Raw genomic sequence first — 27742 nt, 5'->3', positions numbered from 1 at the left:
GAAAAGTTTATTTTATTGAGAGGGGAAAAAAATTGTACAAGCCCTGTTCTAAAGAAAGGTAGGCTACTATGGTTATAGAAATGATAACAATAAGAAAATAACACATGTAATGCCATACATTCAAAACCGTAGAGACCTTGGCAAAGAGGCAATTGGCTACTAGTGAACTATTTCATTTTACAGTATCAGAAAATTATATGTTTTCTCTGTTACTAAAACCAACACATACATATTAACTGCTTGTACATAGATGCTATTCTTCGTCTTGTTGATGAGAGAGGTCAACAGAGAGTGGCCAGACTGGTTTGAACTGACAAAGTCTACAATAAGTCAGATAACCACACTGTACAATTGTGGTAAAAAGAATATCATCTCAGAATGATATTCTGAGATGTGGGTTGGTGCTGTTTTTGCAGCACAATTGGTTGGTTTTAATGTTGTGGCTGATCGGTGTATATCTCAGTATATGTGCGAGTTGGTTCATTCAATCCCAACAAAATCATTTCTTCTATTGCATCAGCATTAAGAGACATTTATCATTTGAAAATGGAGGCAGTGCAGCAAAAAGCAGATTTAAAGAAAGTTTTCCATGTATCTGATACCATGACACGCACTCTAACACTCTATATAACGTGTTTCATTTATTCTCTTTTGTAATCTTCTCTTCAGTCTGATATGGTCAGTGCTTCAATGTGAAAATACAGTCATGGAAAGTTCTAGAGCAGTACAGACAGTGTCAGCAGCATTAGCGTCAGCATCCAGCTGTAGATCAGAGCAGCCACCGAGCTCTTCAGCATACACTCCACTCGAGGCCACGAGCCATTGTTGGGCAAAGGTTTAATCCCCAGCGTCCTGCACAAAACATTATAAACATCCACTGCTCGAATGGGACCAGCGCGATAGTTCATCTTGAAGTCTGGAGAGAAAATTAAATTACACACTCTGTAAAACAATTTACTCTTAGATATACAGTAAAATACTGGCAGCAATTTCCTGCAAATAAACAACATACATAATGTAGAGCTAAAATGCAGAAGGCACTGCAGCATTAAGAAATTAAGTGGATTCTTTATTATAATTATTTACTGGTTTATTTTGGATTAGTTTTTGTTGAAGTCTTAGTTACTTGTATTTTAATGTTCAGATTTGACTTTTTTATGGAAAAGTATTTTTGTTAATTTTCACCATTGTTGAGTTTTGTGTGCCGAGTGACGATATCTGTGTGTCTTGTTGGCAACCCATACTATGCAAGTTCACCAGAAACAAGAATCACTCAGTTTGCTGGCATCACATTGCTGAAATATCATTCACTGTTTTTAAGTCTCCTCACATTCATTCGCTTTCTGTCACATTCCTCATTGATAGGCCCAGGGGAGGGGTCTTTTGTCTCCTCAGGTGGAAATTACAATCAATATTCATGATAGTTCATGCCGCCTCGTATATTACCTTTCAACACAACAATTGTCTTACAAAAGTTAAATTAGTATATTGTTTTGTATGAATGAGTGATCAGGATGGTTTTCATTTTCACATCATTTTGTAGCAAAAACTCTAGGCTACAAGATCCAGTTCTCAAAAGTCTTGATGACAAATGTTGAGTATGTGATATATGACCTTATTTCAGTGACTTAAAAATTTAGTTTTTTCAAAAACCATGCATAAACGTTATTTTCTCAAAAATACAAACCTGTACATACATGTTGCTCACATATTATTGTAGCCCAGTGTGTGCTGAATACAGTGTTATCAGACTTCAATATGATTTTAAGCAACTGAAAAAGCACAAATGTCAAGGCATGTCAAAACTTCTCCAGGGCCCAAAACACCCTCAGACCCCAGAGGGTTAATAACATGATTTATGTATAATGCATTCACTATTGCCACACATAGTGGCATTTCCAAGTTATGATCACACTTACAGTCCTTTACCAAAACACAATTACACTGACTGGAAGAACATAATATAATAATAAAGAAGGTCCAAAGTGCCAGCTCAAGAAAACATTAATCATCATAATGTTCAAACAAAACAACAACTGACAAAGCAACAACACTAAATTACGACTTCTATTAATTCTGAATAAAAACTTTTGTACATGTCCCCATAATGCCCCAAGGCATTGCCCTAGCACATATATTTATTATTCCAGTTCAAATGCTTATGGATAATTCACCATTGTATCCCACAATGCAGTGCTATTCTGTTATTTTACAGTGTACAGTATTTTATATATAAAAGTATGCTGTTAAATCTTAGCAACATTTTACATAGAATAGGCAAAGCAAGGCAAGTTTATTTATATAGCACATTTCATACACAATGGCAATTCAAAATGCTTTATGTATAAAGTTTTAAAGAAAATATTATTCTGGCTATATTTTTTAGATGATAGTAGGCTGATTTAGTTATTGCTTTGATGTAACTACTGAAACTAAGGTCTGACTCCAAAATTACACTTTAGGCCCTTGGAGTCAAGGTATGTTTTCACCTTTGAAATTTCACCTTTGTTGCCAAATTCAATGACCACTGTCTTGTCATTGTTTAACTTAAGGAAGTTCTGGCACATCCAACTGTTAATTTCATCAATACAATTGCACAGGGAGTCTATGGAGCTGTAGTCATTTGGTGATAGGGCTAGATAGATCTTGGTATCTTCTACATAGCTATGATGTGCGATTTGGTTCTTTTTCATAATTTGACCTAGTGGGAGCATATACCGTAATTTCCGGACTATTGAGCGCACCTGAATATAAGCCGCACCCACTGATTTTTAAATAAAATAATATTTTGAACATAAATAAGCTGCACCTGTCTATAAGCCGCAGGTGCCTACCGGTACATTGAAACAAATGAACTTTACTCAGGCTTTAATGAAACACGGCTTGTAACAAAAATAAATAGGCTTTAACGAAACACGGTGTAGCAGCGGGGGCGTGGTCAAGCGCCCGTCCAGGAGAGAAAAGCGGTAAGGGCGCTTACACCTGAGCTAGATTATGTCTAACACCTGTGTCTAAAGTCCAGGTTGTTTGTGGTGATGAGGTCATTGACTAGAAATGGCTTGTTCTAATTTGATAGTATCTGTTTTTAGCCCCACAGTAATGTTGGATTGACATCTAATATGCAACAGATTATATTGGTTTGCCATACATATTGAGAAAGCCTTAGTCTTCCTATCACTTAACATAACAGATATTGAAAAAAGCTACTGGCACAGTGGGTTCCCGCAAGTTCTGTAAACATTTGTTATTTTTGCTGCTACCGTAGTGGGGACCCGATACACATCAGTTATAGCTGTTATCAGAATCAGTTGTTTGTTGTTCACCAAGAGCTGAAGAAGGACAAGATGTACCCTTGCATTGTGGCTGGAGAGCTCTCTCAGAGGGAGGGTGAGCTGGGCCTGCAGGCTTTGGTGTTAGAGGGTCGCACCATTTTTTTGGTTGGTATATGGGGGCTTGCAGCAATGAAGTGGGAGAACTTTCTTCCAACATACATTAGTTCCTCCATTTTCTCAGAGAAGCTCAGAAGTGTGGATGTTGATGAGAGGGAGAAGGTGTGTGGTGACAGAGACTGTGGCTCTGGTGTTTCTGGAGGCTGATGTATGGTACTGTTATCTTGGCTCCCTTGGCTTTTTCCCCAGAAATCGTCCTTTGGTCCTGTATCTTGGAGCAGTTTTAAGTCATTAAATTCTGACTGTAGTATGCTCTGTGTGTGGGGCTCAGCCCCATGTTGTTGTGTCTTTGCTGTGTTATTGATAGATTTGTCAATTAAATGTCCATCCAGGTGCTGAAGTCCGATCCTGTGGTCATCCAGACACTACAGTGGTGTTTGTGAAGGGAGAAGTAGATATTGTCCTTTAGCACTTTTCCACCAAGTTTGTTTGGGTGGAGGCCATCAGATTTAAACAGTTCTCTTTGACTCCAGAAAAGATAGAAATTATCAATGTAGTTCAGTCCTCTCATGTTGCAGGTTTTATGCAGCCAAGTGTTTAGACTTAGCAACCAAGAAAACATATTTGTTCCTCGGGCAAACTGATGAATGACTGAACTTTCAATCTCCCAAGTGTTTCAAAGAGTTCCTTGAAATCATCTTAAGGAGTTCTGACTGCTCTTTCTGAATATCATTTTTCCCCACATGTATAATAAATCGATTCACAGCCTCCTCTTGATCTCCCAGAATGCAAAATGTTTGACTGTAAACTATTGTTTTTAAGAATCACAGTAGACTGCTAAATATTTGCAGTGTAGAAAGAACCCTCAACACCAAAATTAACATTTCATAATTAGCACCTTTCTTTTCAGTGCTGTGAGCATACTTTGTATATTTTGTAGAGATTCGTCTCCATTTTGGACTATATAATTGTCAAACTTAAAATGCTAAGTGCACTTGAGAATAAATGGTTGTTAAGTAAACTGTTGAGTAATTCATGCAAACAATACAGTCAATAGGTTATTGTACATACCAATGTTGTTTCCTGTTGAGAAGAAATCAGAGCCTCTAGAAATAGCTAAATTCCACCTGCGTCAGAGTTCTGTAAGGTTATTTCGAAAATGACCACTAACAACATTATCCCTCTAACTACAGTACTTTCCAAAGTTATAAAAAAAGGACATTCAATTCTGTTTTGAGTTGAAATTATTTCATTAGCTTACGAGTGATTTGAGAAGTAGGAAAGATGACTCTCAATATCACTTAATCCCTGGATGTACAGTCATTATTCAGAAATATTAGACCGCTGATCAGAATTGAGTATTGCAGAGAGGCGTGTAATAAATACAGTATAATAATATAATTAATTTATAACTATTTAACTAATCTATTGTACACTGTAAACAGAGTATGGAGGGATCTGTTCAATGTTACCTGGTCCTTGTGCCAGAAAAAATCCCCTCATGTCCATAAACTCATTATCATAACCATGCCAACCATGCTGCCAGCCCTCTGCCTCTTCTGTGCCATTTTTCCAAAAGGGTAGTTTGGCTTTATTCTGTAAACAAAGGCAGAAATGCAGGAGTTAGCAATTGGCCAGTAATGTTGGAATTACGATATATTGCTGTATTGTCCTTTTCTCAGCCTGAGGGTCTGTGTGTTTTTGTAGAAACCCTGATGACGCACCAGTGAGATACTCTGTTATATCAGGCAAGCACACTAAGCAAAAGCTGTTGTTTTTGGGTAAAATGGGGCTATTATATGCAAGACTGAATCATGATTCTATTGAGTTACTTTAGATCAATTCCTGTCAGTGGTTTTATGGTGAATAGCAACCTTTTAAATGGGCAATGGATGTGTGGAAGATGTGGAAAATCCCATGTTCCATGTTGGGACCAACCATAGGCATCAGTGATGGTCAGATATATCAAATTTGTAAGGGATAATTACAATGAACATTCAGCCAGTTATTATCGCAAAATAAACCCAGACCCCTGAAGGGATTTATTTTGTGACAACAACCGGCTGACTGTACATTATCTCACTTATTACATTGCTACTAACCAAATAAATAGATAAATGGATATAAGGGTTGCTTGGTGCCATGCAAGGGTCGGACGTGAGAACAGAGAGCTCTTTGCTAGTTTTGAATACTTTTTGTGTCATAAACCGGTGAGATACACCCTGTTCCATAACTGTTTTATGAAGAAATTTATTTAAAATCATCGTGCTCTGAGACATTAAAAGACACTTACATGCTCAAGCCCATACCCCTGACAGGGCCGCCGACCGGGGACTCAGTTTGGACGGTGCGGTGGGAGAGATACAGCGTCAACTGTCGAGCATATTGGCAATGCTGATGAAGGTCATTGCTGACTTGGAGTATCTTGCTTTTAATACTTTGATCGATCACTGCTATGGAGACGAAATTCTCTGAGTTGGTTACAAGGGTGTCGGATGTTGAGAAACGGATCAAGTCTTCAGAGAGGGAATTAGCTGCTAACCCGTTAGCGACCAAGACAGACTTGAAGCGCATTTGGGAAAAGTTGGAAGAGATTGAGAATAATAACAAAGCAACATCTGAATTGTTGGAATTCCTGAGAATGAAGAAGTCCGAGATATGGTGAAATGCCTAGACAAGCTCTTGCCGAGTCTGCTCGACATAACAGGTCATAAACTGGAAATAGAGCGAGCTCACAGAGTTCTGGCTCAGAGATCCACTTAGAGAGACAGGCCCCAATCAATTCTGGCCAAATTTCTGACATTGTCCGTCAAAGATCTTGTGTTATGCGAGGCAAGGAGGCTTTCTTGGAAGAACCACAACATTTTCTTGTTCCCAGACTTTGACTATATTAAAAGTGCCGAGGCAGAGCTGAAGCTCCGAATGTCGTCTGATGACCTCAGAGAATTGACCTGATTGAAATACAGATAGAATACTATTTTGTCGCGGAAGGTGGAGTTTTGGCTATTCAGGGCAATACAGTCATATATTGAGTCGGGGGATAAAGCAGGAAGATTTTGGCTAGATATGGTATATGCTATAGTAACTCTGCAGTGCGTCATGCCTAACAGTGCCTTTTAACCAGTATGTCTCTGCTGTAAATAAGAAAAGTAACAACATTCATATGTTGTTCAAGATTTGGTTTAGTTGCTATGATCCTAAAACAAATCATAAAACACACATGAATACATTCTAGAAAGATTCTGAAGAGACTATACCTCAGTGATAAACCATCCAGGCTCTGCGACAAGTGTTAGTGTTGAGACAAACCTCCCGTTCTTATAGTGGTAGTGATCTGGGATCTCTTGCCTCTTGTAAATATTCATGTTGTCCGCTGTGCTCAGGTTTTGATAGATCTGAATTATACATTCACATATAAACAGAATTAGAATATTCACACACACATATAAGCAGTCAGTTTTAGCCACTTTGATGTTATGTTTTGGCTGTGTAGAGATTGCACAATTATGCATGGAGGAAGCTAATATTAGCATTAGCATGTATTTTATGTAGGCCAGATTGAGGACAGGTATAATTACAGTCATGAATTGGATGAAATCACAATGCCACAGTTTTGTGAAGTTGTAAATTGGTAGGATTAAATTTAAAATACAATCCAGTGTTACAGGGTGAATTTCACGAAAACAGTTTTCACCCCAAATCTTTTTATAGTTTATTTTAGTGTATTTTGTTTTTTTGCATTGTGACATTATTTTCATGACAATTAAGCAATTTACTTATTACTGTAATGTGCATGGGCATTTTACTTCTTTGTAATCTCATCATTCCAAATGCAGGTGATTCTCATTGGATTTTCATTACTGTTAAATTGTAATTTGTCTGTATTACTGTAGAACAATGATTTAATTTCTTTGTTTAAATGATCATAAATTTAAGCGTAAAACAAATACTAAAATTATATATAAATAGGTAATTGACAACAAAGGTTGTCCGAAGTGATAAAAATGTGAAATCTTTTTAAAACACACATTAAGTTCATAGAAATGTAAACTTTGTCTAATGTGGTTATATAAATTATTTAAAAACATTTATAGCATTGAATTTGTTTTATTATAATAGATTTAATGACCTATCAAGTAAAAGATATACGAATATCGTGAATTTTTCAGTCAAGAATATCAGGTTTTCTCAGGTTTACTCCATATTAACAAAATGTGCCTTTTTATAAAAATGTTTTTAGTATCTAAAGGGGCCCTCTTTTTTTAATATGTTGTTGTTGTTTTTGGTCACATGACAACAAAATGCAATATTTAAAAATAATTATAGTATTAATAAAAGATTATTCTGGGGTCTGGGTAGCTCAGTGAGTAAAGATGCTGACTATCACCCCTGGAGTCTTGAGTTTTAATTCAGGGCGTGCTGAGTGACTCCAGCCAGGTCTCCTAAGCAACCAATTTGGCCCAGTTGCTAGGCAGGGTAGAGTTACATGTGGTAACCTCCTCATGGTCACCCAGTGTGGTTCTTACTCTCGGTGGGGCACATGGTGAGTTGTGCGTGGATGTCGCGGCGAATAGCGCAAAGCCTCCAAACGCACTATGTCTCTGCAGTAACACGTTCAACAAGCCAAGCGATAAGATGCATGGATTGAGGGTCTCAGACACGGAGACAACTGAGATTCGTCGTCCGCCATCCAGATTGAGGCGAGTCACTACGCCACCATGAGGACTGAGCACATTGGGAATTGGCCATTACAAATTAGGGAGAAAAAAAATCTAAATAATTTAATAAAAGATTATTCTGCACTAATCTTGCCAATGTCTGTCTTTTTTCTTTTTTTTTCCCTTTCAAATAATTGTAGCTTTTTTTTTTCTTTTTTTACTCTCTCTTGTCGGTTACACCACATGACATTTTTTTACTTTAATTCCCAGAAAGAAATATCAAAATGACTTAAGTTCATCATAGAAGAGGTGTATTCAAGTAATTGTTTTTCTTGAATTGTATTTTTGATGTTTTTGTGAATAAATTTAGACAAAAAAATAAAATAAAATAAAATCACATCATTGACCCAAATACTGTACAAATTAAAAAATATGAAATGGAAAGAGTACAGTGACAGGTTCAGCTCACCTCCTCAAACTTGTCCAGTTTGGGCCACAGACTGACCACTGGTCCTCTGTCCATCATCTTGATGATGTTGGACATGTCAATGTATTTGTCAAGTTCAATGACTTTCTCCAGCCACTTGAGCTCGGTCATACCGTGATCAGAGAACACGATTACATTTATCTCATTTCTCATATTCTTCTCCTGAACAAAACAAATGTGTTTTAGATGGCCAAGACAGAATCAAGAACCCTGACATGTTTGAATCAATGGAACCAATGTTTTCTTTCTTTCTTTCTTTCTTTCTTTCTTTCTTTCACTTGTGAAGAAACAAACCTTGATTTTGCGGTTGAGGGTTTGGAAAGCCTCGTCCAGTTTGCGTACGGCATGCTGTATTTGTATAGATTGAGGCCCATAATGATGTCCTTCCACGTCTATCTTCTCATAATAAATTGCAGCCATGTCTGCTTTATTGCTCCTTATAAAACATATCACACCAGAGACTTTATACATTGAAAAAGAAACACTCCTAAAAGCATCCTCACAAAAGTGTCCCTATGATGCATGTGCGATATATGACACTTTGACCAAGAATGCTCTCTGAACTGAATAAATGCAAACTTTCTTATAGCAATAACTTTCTTGGTCTTATTGTAAATGTAAAAGTCTGTATGGCCCATTTTTATATATTCATTAAAGTGAGAAAGACTAGACTACAAACAAGTCATTTTACTGTCTTTCCTGGTCATGCCAGAGATAATTAATATCACAAAATTGGAACAGAAATCTATTTGTCTAAAGGCTCGTAACATGCGGATTAATAATACTACATTTAGAAGAAAAAACTAACTGGTCTAAAGGTCCTCTGGAATTATGCTGCTCCTCATGTCTAATCACATGAGGGGAAAAGAGGCAACGTCAGCAGAGCGGGTAAAGGGCATAGTCATTAATACAGCGCAGAAAGATCACAACACTGTTAATTTGTCGCACAGCTCAATAGAGACGATGAGAGAGCGCAACCGTCGTCATGAGTGGTCCAGATCGAATCAATCTGGGGTCCGCAGTGACTGGGGTAGCCTAATCGTTAGCAAGGCAGCCAGTACTGCCGCTCCCTATAAGTAGACTATGCAGTCTGCGTAGGGCACCAACTCCCTAGGGGGGCATCATCTTACCCTAGGAGGGCACCAGAAAGTCCACCGGCTGCCCTTACTCGCACGTTATATGTTATTCATGGACCCAAAAGCAGTTGTGGAACACAGACTTCACGCTCATTAGGAATTGGACATTCCAAATTGGGGAGAAAAGGGGAGAGAACCCCCCCCCCAAAAGGATATGATTGCATAATGGTTTGCTAAGGAGGTTTGTGTTTATCGTACTTTAACATATTGAGAGCACTCTCCATGGAGTCAGTCAGGTTCTTCTCTGAAGGATTGTAGACATATTCCTCACAGAATGTAGGTCTCACCCCAAGAATTGACACTTCACAACCTGAACGAACAGAACAAACACAATTTACAGCATGTGACTTGGATTTATATGCATTTGTCAGAATGCTTTTGAAAGCCTAAAAACTTTCAGTGGAGGGAATTGTAACATCAATCACAAACACGCTTGAGTGATGACAATTCTGTGTCTGCCACATGCATAAATGTATATGTAATGTATAATTATATTTAAATATGTGGGGTACAATGGTTTTATTACAAATGCCATAGTTTAACCATGTTTACTGTAGTAAAATCATGGCTAATTTTTATAAGGGATGGATGGCTCTATTTTTCACTGATTCTTTCTTAAGAGTTTCAAGACTTTGTAACCAATTCATGGAAAACACCATACCATAAACTCATGACATCCACTCACCAGGCCAGAAGTACATGTAGACTCTTTTTCCTAATTTCTGCATGGTCACCCACAGTGGCTCTGAGCCATCCCACCACATAGGCAGACGGCTGTCCGGGTTCGTTCCGATCAGGAATTCCTTCATGGAGTCCTTTTCCCACATGTAATTCCCAGTCATCTGGTGCACCTCACAATAGCGTCCTGCAACATGAGAAGGAGTGGAAAAATACTTCATGGGCATTTAAAGCAGGGAGGATTTTAATCAACACCCCTCTGAGGTTCACATAATCTGTGTTTACAGAGCATTTGGTTAAAGAGTTTCATTAATTCTTGAAGAGTCATGCCATTACAAACTCTCTTTACTCCTTATCAAACTTAAAGACACTGTGAAATGTTTTGAAGAGTGCAGTTTTCTTTCCTGTGGAAATTATTTACTGATTCACTAGAGCGCCTGTGCAGCCTTAAAGGGAATTTGGCTTCTTTTTTTAAGTGAATTATTTTGTTAATTGCTGTGGTTTATCACTATATTTCCATCCAGTTATATATAATATATTTTGGTGACTTAAAAAAAAAGCATCATAATTTAACACAAAGTATCGTGGATAACTCCAACACAACTGCAAGCACAACTACAACCCATTTTAATTACCAACAACAACTATTAACGCTTCTCATAACCCCTTATACCTTGCCAGGGCCTACATAATTAAATATTCAGGTGCAAATGCATATGGTTCCTCCCCCAAAACACTACTCAGCTCCCTCACAATTCAGATACTTTGACAAGAAAGGCAGAAATACATTTTACATTTATTCGTTTGGCAGATGCTTTTATCCAAAGTGACTTAAAAAAGAGGAATACATCATAAGCGATTCATCTTAAGGAGACAGCAGCACAAAAACTTTCACTAGTATCAGAATAGTATGATCCAAGACAGATTAGAGTGTAACATAAATATATATATATATATATATATATATATATATATATATATATATATATATATATATATATATCTCACACTCACTCTCTCTCACTGCCGCTCACTCACTCACTCACTCACGCACGCACGCATCCTTGTTTATCCAATAACTTGGACGCAAACTGTGATGCTATTTCTGAAGTGATATTTTTGAATTACTAATGGAGGCTTGGACACATCATTTGGTTAGAAGTAGTTCCACGCACAAATGCGTTTTCATGACCGTACTCAGTTTATATATATTTAAGCAATATCACACTCGCAATCGTGCTACATCAGCACTGCTGTGATTCGGCAGAGCGCCATTGGTAATCACAGCAGTGCATGTAGCCATGATGTAGATGTAGCAATCTATATATATATCTATATGCATGTATATATGTACATAGATATGTATATATATATGCATATATATATATATATATATATATATATATATATATATATATATATATATATATATATATATATGCCCTTATTTAACCACATTTTAAACCCCATATAATTTTTTGCCAGGCTGAAATGTTCATTGCCCCAGATTGGTGAAAAACAAGACAGCACTGGGGAGTCATCAAGATATATATGTACTTTGTGCCAAACCTCAATAGTGTTTCTAACAAATGGATTATCTATCTTTTTCTTTAGTTCCTTACTGGGTGCTGAATATAAAAGACTGTCCAGTGTTAAACCTCTTGCCACCATCAATTCAGCCTGTACCCAGGACAAATCCGAATTTCTACAAAACCAGAACATCGCAGCCCTCAATTGCTTGGCCCAATATTACGATAGCAAGTTTGGAAGTTGTAGTCCTCCCCTATCAAATGGCAAATATAAAAGTGAGAGAGTCTAAGTCTCGGCTTCCTATTATTCCACATAAAATTAAACTTACTCTCAGGAAAAAAATGCAGGAGGAGGTGCTAGAGGTGATGATTGGAAAAAATACAAACATTTCGGTATTATGTTCATCTTAATCACATTTATTCTTCCCATCAAAGACAGGGGCAGTGTTGTCCATATATTTATATTATATCGATACTAAAGTGAGCAAAGGTTCACAATTAACTCAGTTGAGGGTGTTTATCTGAGGGCTTATTTTAATTTCAAGGTAGTCAAAGCCATTTGTAGCATTTGCAACCTTTGCAAAAGGTAAATTTGTTACCTTTGGATTAATTCTTACTTGTTTATTCAGAAACATAATCAATGATTTATCTTTATTTACTTTAAATCCAGAAAACTCTCCATACTGGCTAATAAGCTTTAAAAGGGATGGAATTGACTTTCCAAGATCTTATAGAAATACCGTGGTATCATATGCATATAACGCAATACAATGTTCTAAGATGCCTGTATGGATCCCACATATTTAAGAGTGTGATCTTATTGCCAACGGTTTCATAGCTAAAACAAAAAGTAAACGAGAAAGCGGTGAACCATGCCTTGAGCCACGACTTAGATTAAACGGTTCAGAGATCAGATTATTAGTGAGTACTTCAGCTGTAGAGACCACCAACAAAATTTCTATCCACCTATGAAAATAGTCACCAAATCCAAATCACACCAGCACTTCCTTTACATACGGCCATTCAAGTCTATCAAATGCCTTTTTGCAAAACGGCATCAAGAGACAGAATGGCTGTATCTGGAGATCCATCCCCTGCATGTATAATATTGAGTATCCTCCTAACATTATGGAACCCTTGACCGTTTTTAATGAAGCCATTTTGATCGGTATGTATCACATGGTGCAAAACCTTCAGCAATAATTTTTGCATCCGCATATAGTAAAGAAATTGGCCTATATAAGCTGCATTCTGTCGGCTCTTTTCCTGGCTTCAAAATGAGAGCAATCAAGGCTTTTCTTAACGAAGGAGGGAGATATCCTTGTTGGAAAGCTTATGCATACATCTCTATCAAAGGATCTATTCATTTATCTTTAAATACTTTATAAATATCAATTGGGAGGCCATCTGCACCTGCCGCTTTACCCCCCATCATATTAAGAATAGCATTGGATTAATCCTCCAACTCTAGTTCTTTATCTAGTTCAAATTTTGTCTCTTCAGAAATAGATGAAATATCTAAACCCTCTGAGAACTTGTTTTGGTTTAATAAGCTTATAGGGTATTCAGATTGATATAGAGCTTTATAGAATGAAACAAAAGTATAAGTTATTTCACAAGGATCTGTAGTAATTTCCCCCTTTTCACTCTTAATTTCATGAATGACTTTTAATTTCTTGATTTGCCAGGCCAGTAGTTTACTGGGTTTGTCACCTCGATCATAAAAAGGTTTGCTTAAGTCTTAATAAACTATTATCAGCTTTATGTGTGGAAAGTTCCTCATATTTCACTTTAAGGGCTATAAGTTTTTGTTTATTGTGTATGGATTTATCTATTTCTATAACTTTTTCCAAGTTTCTTATTTCAGTTAAGATTAATGAACTGAAGAAAGGATTACATTTATGTTCAAGTGATTAGCAGTTTATTTCCATAACATATGTTTATAAAATAACATAAAACATTGACCTTAATAGAAATACAATAAAGCTTAAGCCATATGTCTGATAATGTTCTGTCAAATTTGATGTTGATAACTTTAAAACTCTTATATCATCAAACAAGACTATGCCATGTGATTCTGGCTATGTATATTATTAGCACCATAAATGCAGAATAAACTGTGTAAAACATTACAGATGTATTATTCTCATATTTAACCTTTATTCTAGTTTCACTCTAGTTTCTAGCTTCTTTTATCTGTGTTGTTGCATAACTGTGTCTTGGATTTAGGACTTCTAGAAGATCCCGCACAAATTGTACCGAACATAGCCATCTTCAATTTTAATTGATAGTCTCAGTTTAGGTAAACACACATGGCATATGTCACGAATGTAAGGCAATGAATGTTTGTGAATGTTGTTAGCCTGCTCTGTGTTCCCTGCCCGAGTTCTCTATTTATGTTTATTTCCCCACTGTGGGTTTTCCTTTGTGTTTTTGTTATTTGGATCCTCAACCTTCGTCAGCTATGGTCAGCGAGCTTTTCTTTGTATTTTGGTTAGTAATAAAGTAAGCTGCATTTGGATCCTCAACCTTCGTCTGCCTTCATTGCTTACATTCGTGACAGCATAGGCCATGAATGAGTTAACCATTGGGTCAACCTAACAAAGTGGCATAATGTGTTTATGCAGGAGAAAGTAACCAATCAGAGTTTTAGTTGAATGTGGTAAGATTTTGTTTGTTTGAGATGGTATAATACTCATTTATAGTGAGATGATTGTTGGGACACTTCTTTTACTGAATAAACTTTCTTCTGATGGTGAAAAGAATCCAAAGACTTCATTGTGTTATTTCTCTTTATTGGAAAATGTCCTGACAAAACACTACAAATTACACATGATCTATTTCAAATACAGTACTGTTCAAAAGTTTTAGGCACTTGTGAAAAATGTTGTATAGCTAGAATATCTTCAAAAATAATAGTTTTCATATATCAATTAACATCATACAAAATCTAGGTACACCTGGACACAGTTTGTCTTGGTTGTTGGCAGATTGGATGTTCAAAGCTTCTTGGAGAATTTGCCACAGTTCTTCTGTACAGGCTGTCTCAATTGCTTCTGTCTCTTTATGTAATCTCAGACTGTCTCAATATTCTGTGGTGGTAATGCCATCTGTTGCAGGGCTCCCTGTTCTTCTATTCTACTCTTTTCTATTTGCAAAAGGAATGTTTGGGAGTCTAAAATGTATTTTTCTACTGACACACTAAAGCTGAAAATATAAATAACCATCTTAAGACAAATGCTTTTGTGAAACATCTTAAGTGCATAAAACTTTTGCGCAGCACTGTATCTTAATTTCGATCATAATTGAGTTGTTATAACTGATTTTACATGGATTCTATTATTAGAATGGAGGCAGAAAGCAGATTATTTATAGAATATGTCAGCTGTGCAGCTCTACTGCAGTGACAGCTGTCAATAAACATAAAAATACCAAAGACAGCTTGGAAAATATAGGCAAACAAAATTTATTTATTTACATGTCTCATCAGTCAAAACATATTTCTTTCTAACTAGGGACGCACCAATACCATTTATTCTCTGCTGATCTAATTCCGTGCCCCTTTCATCACAGGGTTAACACACAGACACATGTTCACACTCTCACATTACCTACGGGCAGTTTAGACCCTGTTTACACATGTATTAAGATGCGTTTCTAGTGATCTGATCACATGTGGTCAGCCCTAAATACAGGTCTTAATGGGTCCAAAATGTTTTGTGACTGCATGTGACCACATTTGAGGTGTAAAAGCTAATCCATCCTGTATGCATCCCAGCAGCAGTGACACACCGCATCTCACCTGTCAATCAACCTCTGCGCTAAAACAAGAATTTAAACTTTGCAGTTTACGAGTAGCTTTAAAAGGAAATTACTGTCCGATCTGAACATTTTAAAAAGCATATACATACACAATTACGCGAGCTTCAGTGTGTCTGATATCAACACAGATGACAAGCACCAACACCTGAAGCTCCTTTAATACAGCTAATCCAATAAAATAACAGATCATTCTGCTTGACCTTTTGCATTTGTGCTTAGATTAAATTTCAGCCGCATCTGGGAGAAACATTGCGCCATTTTTTACATTTTCTTAGTCTTTTCTGACTTTGTTGCACTTTATTATATTGCAGAAACACACTGACTTAATGATTGATGTACGTCGTCATGAAACAGAGACCCTCCCCTCCAAATCCAAACACAAGTGGTCACAGGAGACGCATATAAGTGACCAGGTGTAAACAGCGATGCGTCTCACCTGACCACATGTGATCAGAATACCCTAGACGTATCGCAATACCAGGTGGAAACCTGCATGTTTTTGGACACCAGAGCACCCGGAGAAAACCCACGTGAACACAGGCAGTCCATAATGTGGCAGAACCATGGTTCAGTGGTGTTATACCATGACAGACTTAATACCATGGCAGCAATTTCCAAAAACATGTAATAGCCTACCATGGTTCTTTTTTCCAAGTATTTAGTCAAATGGCTCATTAACTTAAAAGTAAACCGACTTTGGCTAAATCAGACAGCTCCTTCAGTTTATGATAGCATTCCATAAAAGACGTATAGCATTTTCATTAATACTAAAAGCAACACGACTGCTCCCATTATAATTAATAAAGCTGTCTAAACTGTAAGTCTGGTGTAGTGGTCTAAAGCACATAACTGTTAATCAGAAGGTTGTGGGTTCGATCCCCACAGTCACCACCATTGTGTCCTTGAGTAAGGCACTTAACTCCAGGTTGCTCCGGTGGGATTGTCCCTGTAATAAGTGCACTGTAAGTAAATTTGGATAAAAGCGTCTGCCAAATGCATAAAAGTAAATTTAAGTCTGCGATGTCGGAGATTGCGGTAGCAATAGAGTAATATCTTTTGACAATACATGGACAAGTAACTGGTCTAATAAAAAATGGCAACATGTATGACACAATATGTCATCCAGTTATACTAGAGTAAATAATCTTTTTCCTTTGATAATGATTTGGGTCGAATTTAATGGAAAACTATGTAATTTGTGCTCCATGGCACTTTAGAATGTTGATGTGAGCTTTGGTGGTGTGTGCGTATCTTTGTAGAAAATAACACATGGTTTTGAATTTTAGAATGCGCCATGTTGTCCGCCAGATGCATCCAGTGTGCGACCCCCTTTATTCAACCCTGCTGCTCGCAGTTTACCAAAGTTGTGTTGAGAAATATGTCTGAAGAGACAAAGACTATTGTGCAATGTGCAGCCCTATTTATATCTGAAAATAAATCTATACATTTTCAGATTATCGACGCATGAAAAAGGCATCAATCCCATGGACATAATTCATGTATTCTACATAATTAGTATAATAGAACCCTTTGATGTACTTAAATTAAAAGCCAGTAACTGTAATTTGATTACAAGTATTTAAAATGTAATTCATTATACTACTTTTGACTAAAACGTAATTATATTACAGTAACAAATTACTTTATAATTGGATTACACCCAACACTGATACTGACACATTATTACTATTATTGTGAGATTATTATAACATTTTAATTTAATGTATTTATTTTTATTGGATTTCCCCTCTTCCTCTAGATGACCAAAGGGCACTTTTACATTTGGCCTTCTTCTGTGCACTCGCACCCTTGGTTGAACCAGACTAACAGGATGTTTTGAAAGCACCACATAGTCACAGTGTTACACATCTAGGGGACATCAGTTAACCTCTGAATGGTTTACTTATAGTTGTCTCTGCATGTGATGCTGGGAAAGGAAGTTAAATATTTCCCTTCGGTCAAGTAAGACATTTCTTTTCTTATACTGAGGCCCCTGAGGTTAAGAGGATGGGCAGATTGCTCTCACGTTGTCCCATATTTCACCCTCTTTGTTTGATTTCTTTTGAAAGCCTGAGCCCAATTCTCATGGCAGACTATCTTCTTCTGAAGCGGCCCTAAACTTTGTGGAGAGGGGAATATGTCCAAATAAAACAACTGTCATCAGCAAAGCATTAAAGCATTGGTGTGAGCTGCTGTGATTGGTAGACACTGGGTCAAAGCGCTGTGTGCTCGGGCTCAGCAGTGGCCTTTGTTACTCTGAAGGCTGCAGTACAGAGAACACACAACAGCATGGCAATAAAACACTCTGACCGGTTTTTACCTGAGTTATAAACAAATGTTTCCAAACTTGAATGCAACAAAATTGTTTGTTCAAAATTACTATTTACAACGCAACAAGAAGAGGTTGAAAAAGTTCTGGAAGTTTTTGGTATTGTTTTTATAAACGTTTGCTTTGTTTTTATGTTAACTAATTTTTATGATAACTAATACAATTAAATGATCTTCATTTGCCATGGTTAGGTGGAATATATTTCTAAATACATTTCAAATGTGTCTTGACCCTTAAGATATTGAAACCTCATGTTTTCTTGCTCAACATACATGACATAACAGGTTGGAAGTATACATTTCCTAGGATAAATTAATATCAACAAAATTCCAACTTGTTTCCATTCATCATCTCACATCATTCTCCATTAAAAAGGTTACATTACTTATGTGACACTGGAGAACAATTGCCTTTCTAAAACATTTACATGTCTACACTGTTACCACTTTTGTGGTAAAGTGGGTTGCAGCTTGAATAATACAGTACCTGTCTATTAGTTTTACTCACACAGAAATCTGAAATATGGCCATATATGAATATACATATATCATTATAATTCAGATATTTCAGCATATATGTACATATTCAAATTCCAGTTGTATTTGGGAAAATATATATGTTGCATATAAGAAAACAGCCTATTTTGCAGTAGTTGGAAATATATTTTGCATACTGCATTCTGTATGCAAATGTAACTTTTTCTATTAGTTAAAACAATATATGAACATACGCTAAAAAGGAAAAGAAGCCCTGTTGAAAATACACTTGAAATCAATTTACAAAGAACATAATTATAATGCATAAAGTCCAAGTGATATCCAACACAATCGAAAAGTGATACGATCATGTTGCTATGAAATGTTCAGATGAATTCAGATCTGTGAACAGGGTTTGGGAGTAACGGAATACATGTAAATGGCATTATATGTATTTAAAATACAAAATATGAGTAACTGTATTCCACTACAGTTACAATTGAAATATTTGGTAATCAGAATACAGCTATGTGGCAGCAGGGGCATAGTCAAGCGCCCGTCCAGGAGAGAAAGCGGTAAGGGCGCTTACACCTGAGCTAGATTATGTCTAACACCTGTGTCTAATTTCAGTAAGCCTGGGGAAAGTGGCATAAAAAGGCAGCAGCCACAGAGCCTCAAGAAAGAGTGTTACACGTCAGTCCAGTGTTGGTGTATGCTGCATGAGAGCACTACGTGTTGAGAGAACTACCTGTTATTAAGAAGTTTATGTATGCTGAGCGATTCCTGTTGACTGTCAATTAAAGCCTTACCTCTGTTTTGGAAGCCCTGTTCCCAGTGTACTCCTTCCCTCCTTAAAGACAAGCTTTACAAGTTACTTTCAAAAAGTATTTTGGTAACTGACGAGACTACTTTGCATTTTATTGTAATTTTTTCATTTTATATTTAGTCTATTTAGTTGGAAAACATTTATGCTTTTGAATGAAGCAATCTGAGGAGCGTTTGAACAGCTGGTAAAGTGGATTGTGTTAACTGATGTGTTACATTAATACAAGCAAACAGAGGGCACTCTCATACTGTTATGAGTGAAAATTAATTCCTTACATTTTATATAGCACTGCTAGGCACTCACATCCCTTTACATAGTATCAGGGGAATCCATTCAACCACTACCAGTGTGCAACATCCACCTGGATGATGCGATGGCAGCCATAGTGCACAGTGTGCTCACCACACACCAGCTACTGATGGAGAGTAGACTGATGTAGCCAATTCAGGGATTGGGATTATTAGGCCATGATAGATAAAGGCCATGGGGGGATTTTAGCCAGGACACCATGGTACACCCCTACTCTTTATGAGAATTACCCTGGGATTTTTAGTCAGGATCTCAGTTTAAGGTCTCATCCAAAGGATGGTGCCTTTTTACAGTATTGTGTCCCTGCCACTATACTTGGGCATTAGCAGCTTCACAGACCACAGGGTGAGCACCCTGCTTGCCTCCCTAATACCTCTTCCAGCAGCAAACTTATTTTTCCCCAGGAGGTCTCCCATCCAGGTAGTGGCCAGGCTCAACCCTGCTTAGCTTTAGTGGGCAACCAGGCAAGAGCTGCAGTGTGATATGTCTGAAAAGTTGGATTTGACACCAATGAGGATATAACAACAAAAAAAGTGATTCGGAGCTGATCATGCTTTATCCTCCTCCAGTTTGTGTGTGCTTGTGACGTGTTTGCTTTGGTTGTTTGACAGTTCTCTCTCATGCCACATTGAGATTATTATTCATGGCAGCGTGCTTGTAAGTATTTGTACCTGAGGCTCATTTTGCTCTCCCTTTATATGTGCCTCTGCATGCTCAGCTCAGTTGTCTTAGTGTGTAATACTTTGATCTCCTTCCCGGTTTAGTGTACATAAAACTTCTGTCTGTTAATTGGGTCCAGTCAATTCCTCTGCTCTTTGCGTGCACCTTCCCACTTAGATCTCTTGGGATGGGACCTCCCATCCTGTGTCAGCCTTCATTGACTCTGGGGCCAAAGGGAATCTCATGGATCAAGATGTGGTGGCCCACTGGTCCATTCCTACCAGCTTGCTCACCGGTAGCCCATTGTTCAAGATCATGAATGCCACAGTACCGATGAGTCTGAGAATTTCGGGCAATCACGAGGAGAGGATTGTGTTTTACCTGTTTTGATTGCCACAGTCTTCCTTGGTCTTGGTGCACCCATGGCTAGTAAAGCACAATCTTCACATAAATTGGGCTGGCAACTCTGTCATTTCATGTGGCACATTCTGCTCCACTCATTGTTTGGGTCCGGCCCTGTCTCCGGTCTCTTCTTCTGTTTGTGTGTTACAGCTGAACCAGTCAATTTAACCATGGTTTCAGTGGTGTACCATGACCTGGGAGCAGTCTTCAGCAAGTCCCGGGCCACATCTCTCCCCCCCCCCCACCACCCATACGACTGTGCTTTTGATCTCCTCCCAGGCACTTCTCCACCTCGAAGTTGCCTCTACTCTCTGTCAGCACCAGAGCTGGACAGATCACAAGAAATTAGAGTATATTAGATCAGCTAAGAGGCTTAACTCGAGACAGGCCCCCTGTGCTCTCTTTTTCGGTAGGTTTAACTTCATCTCCTACTGACTGGGGTCTAAAAACGACAAGCTGGACACTCTCTCACCTTTTTAAAGGGAATTAGGATTTGAACCTCCCCCACACCATCATTTCTCCTCTTTGGGGTCATAGCTGTGGGGTCGTGGGAGATCGAATCAAAAGTGCAAAGAGGGCGTGACAGCCCAAAAGGACTGTCAGCAGGCTTACTCTTTGTTCCATGATGGGTCTGAGTGGGGTCACTCATCCAATATAGCCTGCCACCATGGAATGAGATGTACAGAAGCCGCCATTCGGCATCGGTTCTGGTGGCCATCGATGGGGTAAGACGTACGTTGATCTTGGCTTGCTTTGTCTTTGTGCGTGGTAAGACTTCTAACCGCCCCCTGGCCGGACTCCTTCAACCCCTGTCTGTGCCTTTAAGACCTTTGTCACACATCGCCCTTGACTTAGTCACGGGACTACCTTCGTCTCATGGTAATATGGCAAGATGGTGGTGGACAGGTTCTTTAAGGTGGCCGTTTCATCCCGCTCCCTGGACTCCCTTCAGCTCATGGGACATTGGCTGCTGTCGTGGACCAGGTCTTTCGGATTCACAGTATTCCATTGGCCGTGGTCTCTGACAGAGGCCCCCAGATCATGTACAACTTCTGGAGGGTGTTTTGAAGGCAGCTAGGGGCTACATTTAGCTTGTCCTCTGGTTTCAATCAAACCAAAGTCTTGAGGGGAAGCTTCATTGTGTGGCTGCTCAGAACCCCTTGTCCTGGTGTGAGCAATTCCCTTGGGTGGAGTATGCTTACGACTCTCAACCGCCGTCATCTATGGGTCTCTCCCATTTCCATTGCATTATCGGGTATCAACCCCCAATTTTTCCCAATCGTGAACCTGATGTTGCGGTGCCCTCTGCCCACGCCTTTATCTAACGCTGCTGTCAAACATGGAGACAGGCTAGAAGGGCTCTTCTCAGTGTGAAAGGCTGAATTAAGGCTTGGGCTGACATCGTACTATGGCATCTAAATATACTGTGGGCCAAAAAGTTTGGCTCTCCTCCAGGTATGTTCCCCATAAAGTTTCTTCTCGTAATCTCGTGCCTAGATTTATTGGTCCATTTCCCATTTAGAAGTTTCTCAGTCTGGTGTCTGTCTGCCTAAAGCTGCCTCCCCCATTGAGGCACATCCTCAATGAGGTATTCCATGTCTCTAAAATTAAGCCATCTTTAGGTCTGCACTGCACTTATCCGCCATCCCCAATCCAACTCCGCCTTGTCTGATTGACGGGGCTTCAGTCTACACTGTCAGCAGGCTTCTGGACATGAGACATCGGGGCCGAGGGTACCAATATTTAGTGGATTGGGAGGGCTGCAGTCTGAAGGAGAGATTCAGGGTCCCGGCTCAGGACATTCTGTATCACTCCCTGATTGACAACTTCAATCACTACCTGCAGTGTTCTGTACTGCTTTTTTGAATTTCAATAAAATTGCCTTTTGCTGCATCCTGCTGGTGGGTCCTCCAATCTGAAGTGACACTAACAGATTAAATATAAATCCAATATATATATACAATTACAAATCCATATGGTTTGTCAATGTCTTTATGAGGTTTGTGTATTTTTACAAGAATAAAGAATGTTAATATGAGAAATAGCCTATTAATCAATGTAGTCTGTACCATCATATAGAAAGCTACAAATAATACATTCTTAAATAATAAAATCCTTCTATGAATAGAATCCACAAACGATCGGAAGGAGATATAGTTTTGAATATTCTGTGGGGTTTTTAAATTTGGAGCATCAGAAATATTTCCTTGTGTAAATTGCCATTTAGCATTAAGTCAAGGTAAAATGGTATTTCTAGCCATTAGATGCACCTGTCACAATCATGATGAATTATATCAAGAAAATCCATGTTAGATCTTTTTTTTCCTCTAGTAAGATCTTACTAAAGATGTACAGCAAAAATATTACTCTCAATAAGATTTTTTTTATTTTTTGTCTTTCCAGTTCCTAGCATGCTTTGCATAGAACTGGATTGGTAGAGTAAACTTTAAAATTAAGTGTTATTTTAATGTATTTCTACACAAAATGAAACAAATAGGAGACTTGATAGTGTTTAATGTTCTGTTGGATGTAGAAGAGTTTCTGTCATGTTGAATTTTTTTTGGAGATTACAATTATGGAGAAGAGTGGAGCTAATGGTTAGGTTGAGGTTGGTTGGTATGGGTATATTACTACTGCAAAATCAGTGTGTATTGCTTTTATCATGATGCAAATACTGAAGGATCATCAGTATAATGACTGATTGGGGATCTGTAAACTCCAGCAGAACCATACCAATGTCTTTCTAGCAAGTCAGTCCACTGTCTGCCAACTTTGGAACACTCTCGGGAGGCTATTTCCAGACCTGACTGTGCAGCACCTATCTACTTGAATGGGGAAACACCAAAATCTCAACAATGATTCCTCTAGATTATGATCAAAGAACATCAAATCAGCAATAAAATCTGACAAAACAGTGGAATCATAAATTGTGCTTATCTATCTCAGATAACGCTAAAAAGTTTGTAGACCTACAGATAATGCACATGCATGTTCTCTGGTTGATTGAATGTCTGTATCTAAAAGGTAATTGGCTCTTTTACCTGTAAGGCAGGACTTCCTTTATACATCTATTGACCATTGGGCGTCCCGTTTTTTCCAGTCATTTTAATAGAAATGGCCCATGTCTTTTGAATAGTCTCTGACCATACTTCTTACACAGGACAAACAGAAAAATACTGTATATACTATGCTAATGTTTTTGTTGCTAGCTAGCAGCTAGTTATTTCAACAGATTAAGTTTAAGTTAGTTTAACTCAATTCATTTAGGTTTTTTGCTATCGGTATTTGAAGCAGAATTTTTTTTATTTCATATCAAAGAAACTCATTTTCATTATGTGGAACCAATGTCAACAATTGAACCAAATTCAAACCAACAACAACAACAATCTGTGTATATTTCATATATGTTTTGCATAAATTGTCATATTTCAAATGTCTGTATGTGTTTGATCTGGTCAGAGTAACATATTAAAATGTCATGGGTGAAAAGGTCATTTTTAAAATTACTATTATTATTTTTAAACAGCATCTGAGAAAAAAATAAAAATACAATTTCAATATCAAAATACTCAATCCACAGACATTCCTATTCTACATTTTTAAACTGTGATAAATAAATGTAAATCAGAAATAGATATGTTTTTCTGTCACTGTGGAGAGAGGAAATTGGACTCATCATTTGTGCCTCGCCCCTGTTATCAAAGGCCCTATTCAAACAATAATGAACTCACAACTAACACAGCCCTGTTGTTCCTGCAGTAATATTACCTTTAATGACTGTTATACTCAGTGGCGGTTCTACACGGGGGCCTAGGGAGGTCCGTGCCTCTGCAGACATGTCCCTGGCCACCCCTGTGGCCCCCCCGTGCTGACCAAATAAAAAAATATGAATTTATTATGATTTTACACGCGAGCGCCAAAAGCGGAACTAATGTGACGCAACGTTCCACACGGGTAAATTAGAGTGGCGCACCCAAACACTGTGTGCGGTGCTGCTCGGTGAATGAGAGCTCAGCAACTACTCTTGGAGAGAGGAGCTATACGATTTCTCCTGTTGCAAGAGTTGAAGGTAAGCAAAACGATTTAATCTCGTAAGTGATGTAAGTGTAATGCATGCCCCTACATTTTTTTTCTTCTTCTAATAGTTATCATGAACCGAGGAAGGGACATAGCGTCCTTTTTTGCCCCAGTAAACAAAAAAGTAAGAGAAACAAATCAAGGCATTGAAAGAGTTGAGGAGCAGGAAGAGGGAGTGCCAGAGGAGTCAGTGGAGGTTGGAGAGAGGGCATGTGATGAAAGTGAGGGCTCTGACACAGAGAGGGAAATTCTAGACGGTGAAGAAGAGGGTGAGGAGGATGAAGAAGAGGGTGAGGAGGAAGAAAACATACAGGGACAGACAGAGGAACAGCCAGAGGGACAGAAAGTTGATCCATGTGGATCAAGTATTGCACCATCAGGTTTGTGATGAAGAAGGTTCTTACTATTTGCAAAGCAGTGCAACTATAATTTCATCCTACATGTGTCCTTAAAATGGTGCTTTCTGCTGTAACTTATTTTTTGTGTCAATATGTCTCTAATGTTTCTTTTATTAAGTAAATACTTGGCCTACTTTTTGAAATACATGCAGATATACAGGTGAAACTCGAAAAATTAGAATATCGTGCAAATGTTCATGTATGTCAGTAATTCAAATTAAAAGGTGAAACTAATATATTTGGTATATATAACTATATACATATGCATGATTATACTTGTCAGAGGGCTGACATTTCTGTATTAAAAATCCTTTTTTTTATTGATTTCATGTAATATTCTAATTTTCTGAGATTCTGAATTTGGGGTTTTCATAAGCTGTAAGCCATAATCATCAAAATTATAACTTTTGCAGGATATTCTAATTTTTCGAGTTTCACCTGTACATGCATATGTAAATAAATGTTGTAGTTTACTGTACATCTTTCTACAGATATCAGCAAGTCCAAGAATGATGTACCAGTACAGCCCAACTTGAATACATTCCCAATTTGCCTTCTACATCCATTGTAGTGCACATTGTCTCAATTTAGTGTTAGTTGATGTAGTCAAAAGTGTCCCAGAAACAGAGGAGTTTTTTTCTTTGTTACAGAGTCTTTATATTTTTACCTCTGCCTCATATGTGCACCCAAAATGGCTGTCAAGGAGGCCTTTCCTGACAATCCTCTCCAGGCTACGGTCATCCCTGCTGCTTGTGCACCTTTTTCTTCCACACTTTTCCCTTCCACTTAACTTTCTATTAATGTGCTTTGATACAGCACTTTGAGAACATCCAACTTCTTTTGCAATTACCTTTTGAGGCCTTCCCTCCTTGTGGAGGGTGTCAATGATGGTTTTCTGCACAACTGTCAGGTCAGCAGTCTTCCCCATGATTGTGAATTCAACTGAACCAGACTGAGAGACCATTTAAAGGCTCAGGAACCCTTTGCAGGTGTTTAGCTGATTAGAGTGTGACACTTTGAGCCTACAATACTGAACCTTTTCACAATATTCTAATTTTCTGAGATTCTGAATTTGGGGTTTTCATAAGCTGTAAGCCATAATCATCAAAATTATATCAAATAAAGGCTTGAAATATCTTACTTTGCTTGTAATGAGTCTATATAATATATTAGTTTCACCTTTTAAGTTGAATTACTGAAATTAATGAACTTTTGCACGATATTCTAATTTTTCGAGTTTCACCTGTACATTTATGTACGCAACCCTTACAAAAATACTGAGGAAGTTATCAGATTGAAATGATCAAAAAGGTTGAGTCAAAAGATATTTGACTCACTTGATACAACCAAACCAAGGTAGCTCACGGAACGAAATGTAAAAAAAAAAAAAAAAAAAGAAGGGGGGGAAAAACGTTAGTGGAACGTTTTGGTACTTTTTTGTTAATTAAATATGGCACAAATAAACTAATATGGACACTGTCATGAAGTTTGCAGATGAAAACACATGAACGATAGGCTACAGAAGATTACAAAGTGAGTTATATTTGAAACTGAAAAAGTGAATTCAGTCTCACCTGTCATGAGAGAGTAATAGTTTGGATAGGACAGGCTGGGGAAATCTGGAGTCATGTAATCCACTTTCACACCGTTTTCCACGATCTCTCTAAATCCGGCCAAGTTTTGTAAATCGTCCATATAATCGTAACGGAATCCATCGATCAGAAAGAGCAGGAGTTTGCGGTTTGCGTCGCAGGATCGGGAGAGAATGAGGATTAAAGCGGCGATGATGTGCAGTGCGGCTCGGCTCATGGTGACTGACTGATAAACGGACTCATCACGCTGATTAATGAGAAACTCACACACTCTCCGTCCCGATGGGCGTGTGCGGGATTGCTGTTGTGGAGTCTCCCCAGCACAAGCCCATCGGGACGAAGAGTGTGTGAGTTTCTCATTAATCAGCGTGATGAGTCCACACACAAAGGTTTGGAGCGGAGGAGGAAAGATTCGTTAATAAATAAATAAATAAAAAATCTAGAGTCATGACCCCCCAGAGTGATGGGAATTACAGCTTTAAAATAGGTCATTATTTGCTGTTACTGGTTTATTTGATTTTTATTTCGCATGTTTTTGCACAAAGTTTTTCTATGTAAATCTTAATAGTAGGCTATAAAGCTAAGTAAAATCTACTTAACGTGACATAATATTGATTAATGTGAGTGGAAAAATGTTTAATTACGTTTACTACATTTAATAACATTTACTTAGAAACATGATATACATGGTGCTTGAATAAACGTAGTTAAATCTTTATAAATGTCTTACTTTACAATTTACGTTCTGAATTTTCCTTACTAATTTGTTTAATGTGTAGTCTATGAGACTATATCACCTGCATTAGAGCACACACCTCAACACTTCACAAAACACCATGACCATGACAATCAACAGATCTTTTTTATTATTGTTTATCATGAACGGGCAATTTTGAGTAGAAAATTAACTCAAGACTGCATGAAGCAAGAAGTTTCCAAATATAACAACAATATTTAAGCTACAATAAAAACGA

The 27742-nt window shown here is 37.9% G+C and overlaps 1 protein-coding gene across 1 annotated transcript; it reads right to left on the bottom strand.

The window, feature by feature from the left end:
- Positions 1-27113, bottom strand: LOC127659492 (glycerophosphocholine cholinephosphodiesterase ENPP6-like). Its single transcript, XM_052149344.1, has 8 exons — positions 26751-27113; positions 10356-10535; positions 9869-9980; positions 8829-8970; positions 8517-8696; positions 6647-6784; positions 4862-4985; positions 1-916 (listed from the first exon to the last, which is right to left on the bottom strand). Exons 1-8 carry the CDS (start codon positions 26983-26985, stop codon positions 717-719), a joined length of 1311 nt encoding a protein of 436 aa, XP_052005304.1. The 5' UTR covers positions 26986-27113; the 3' UTR covers positions 1-716.
- Between the last annotated feature and the right edge of the window lie 629 nt (positions 27114-27742).

Source organism: Xyrauchen texanus, chromosome 19 (assembly GCF_025860055.1).
Source record: "Xyrauchen texanus isolate HMW12.3.18 chromosome 19, RBS_HiC_50CHRs, whole genome shotgun sequence".
Taxonomy (NCBI): domain Eukaryota; kingdom Metazoa; phylum Chordata; class Actinopteri; order Cypriniformes; family Catostomidae; genus Xyrauchen; species Xyrauchen texanus.
The sequence above is the reverse complement of the archived record's forward strand: the minus strand, read 5'-3'. Positions and strand labels throughout refer to the sequence as shown.

What these genes read in the sequence shown, in the direction of transcription:
- LOC127659492 (XM_052149344.1), bottom strand. Translation starts at nt 26,985, where the DNA reads ATGAGCCGAGCCGCACTGCACATCATCGCCGCTTTAATCCTCATTCTC. An exon ending in CCCTCAACCGCAAAATCAAG is followed by an intron (nt 8,697 to 8,828) that starts GTTTGTTTCTTC and finishes TGTTTTGTTCAG; the next exon opens with GAGAAGAATATGAGAAATGA. An exon ending in TTTTCTGGCACAAGGACCAG is followed by an intron (nt 917 to 4,861) that starts GTAACATTGAAC and finishes TTTTCTCTCCAG; the next exon opens with ACTTCAAGATGAACTATCGC.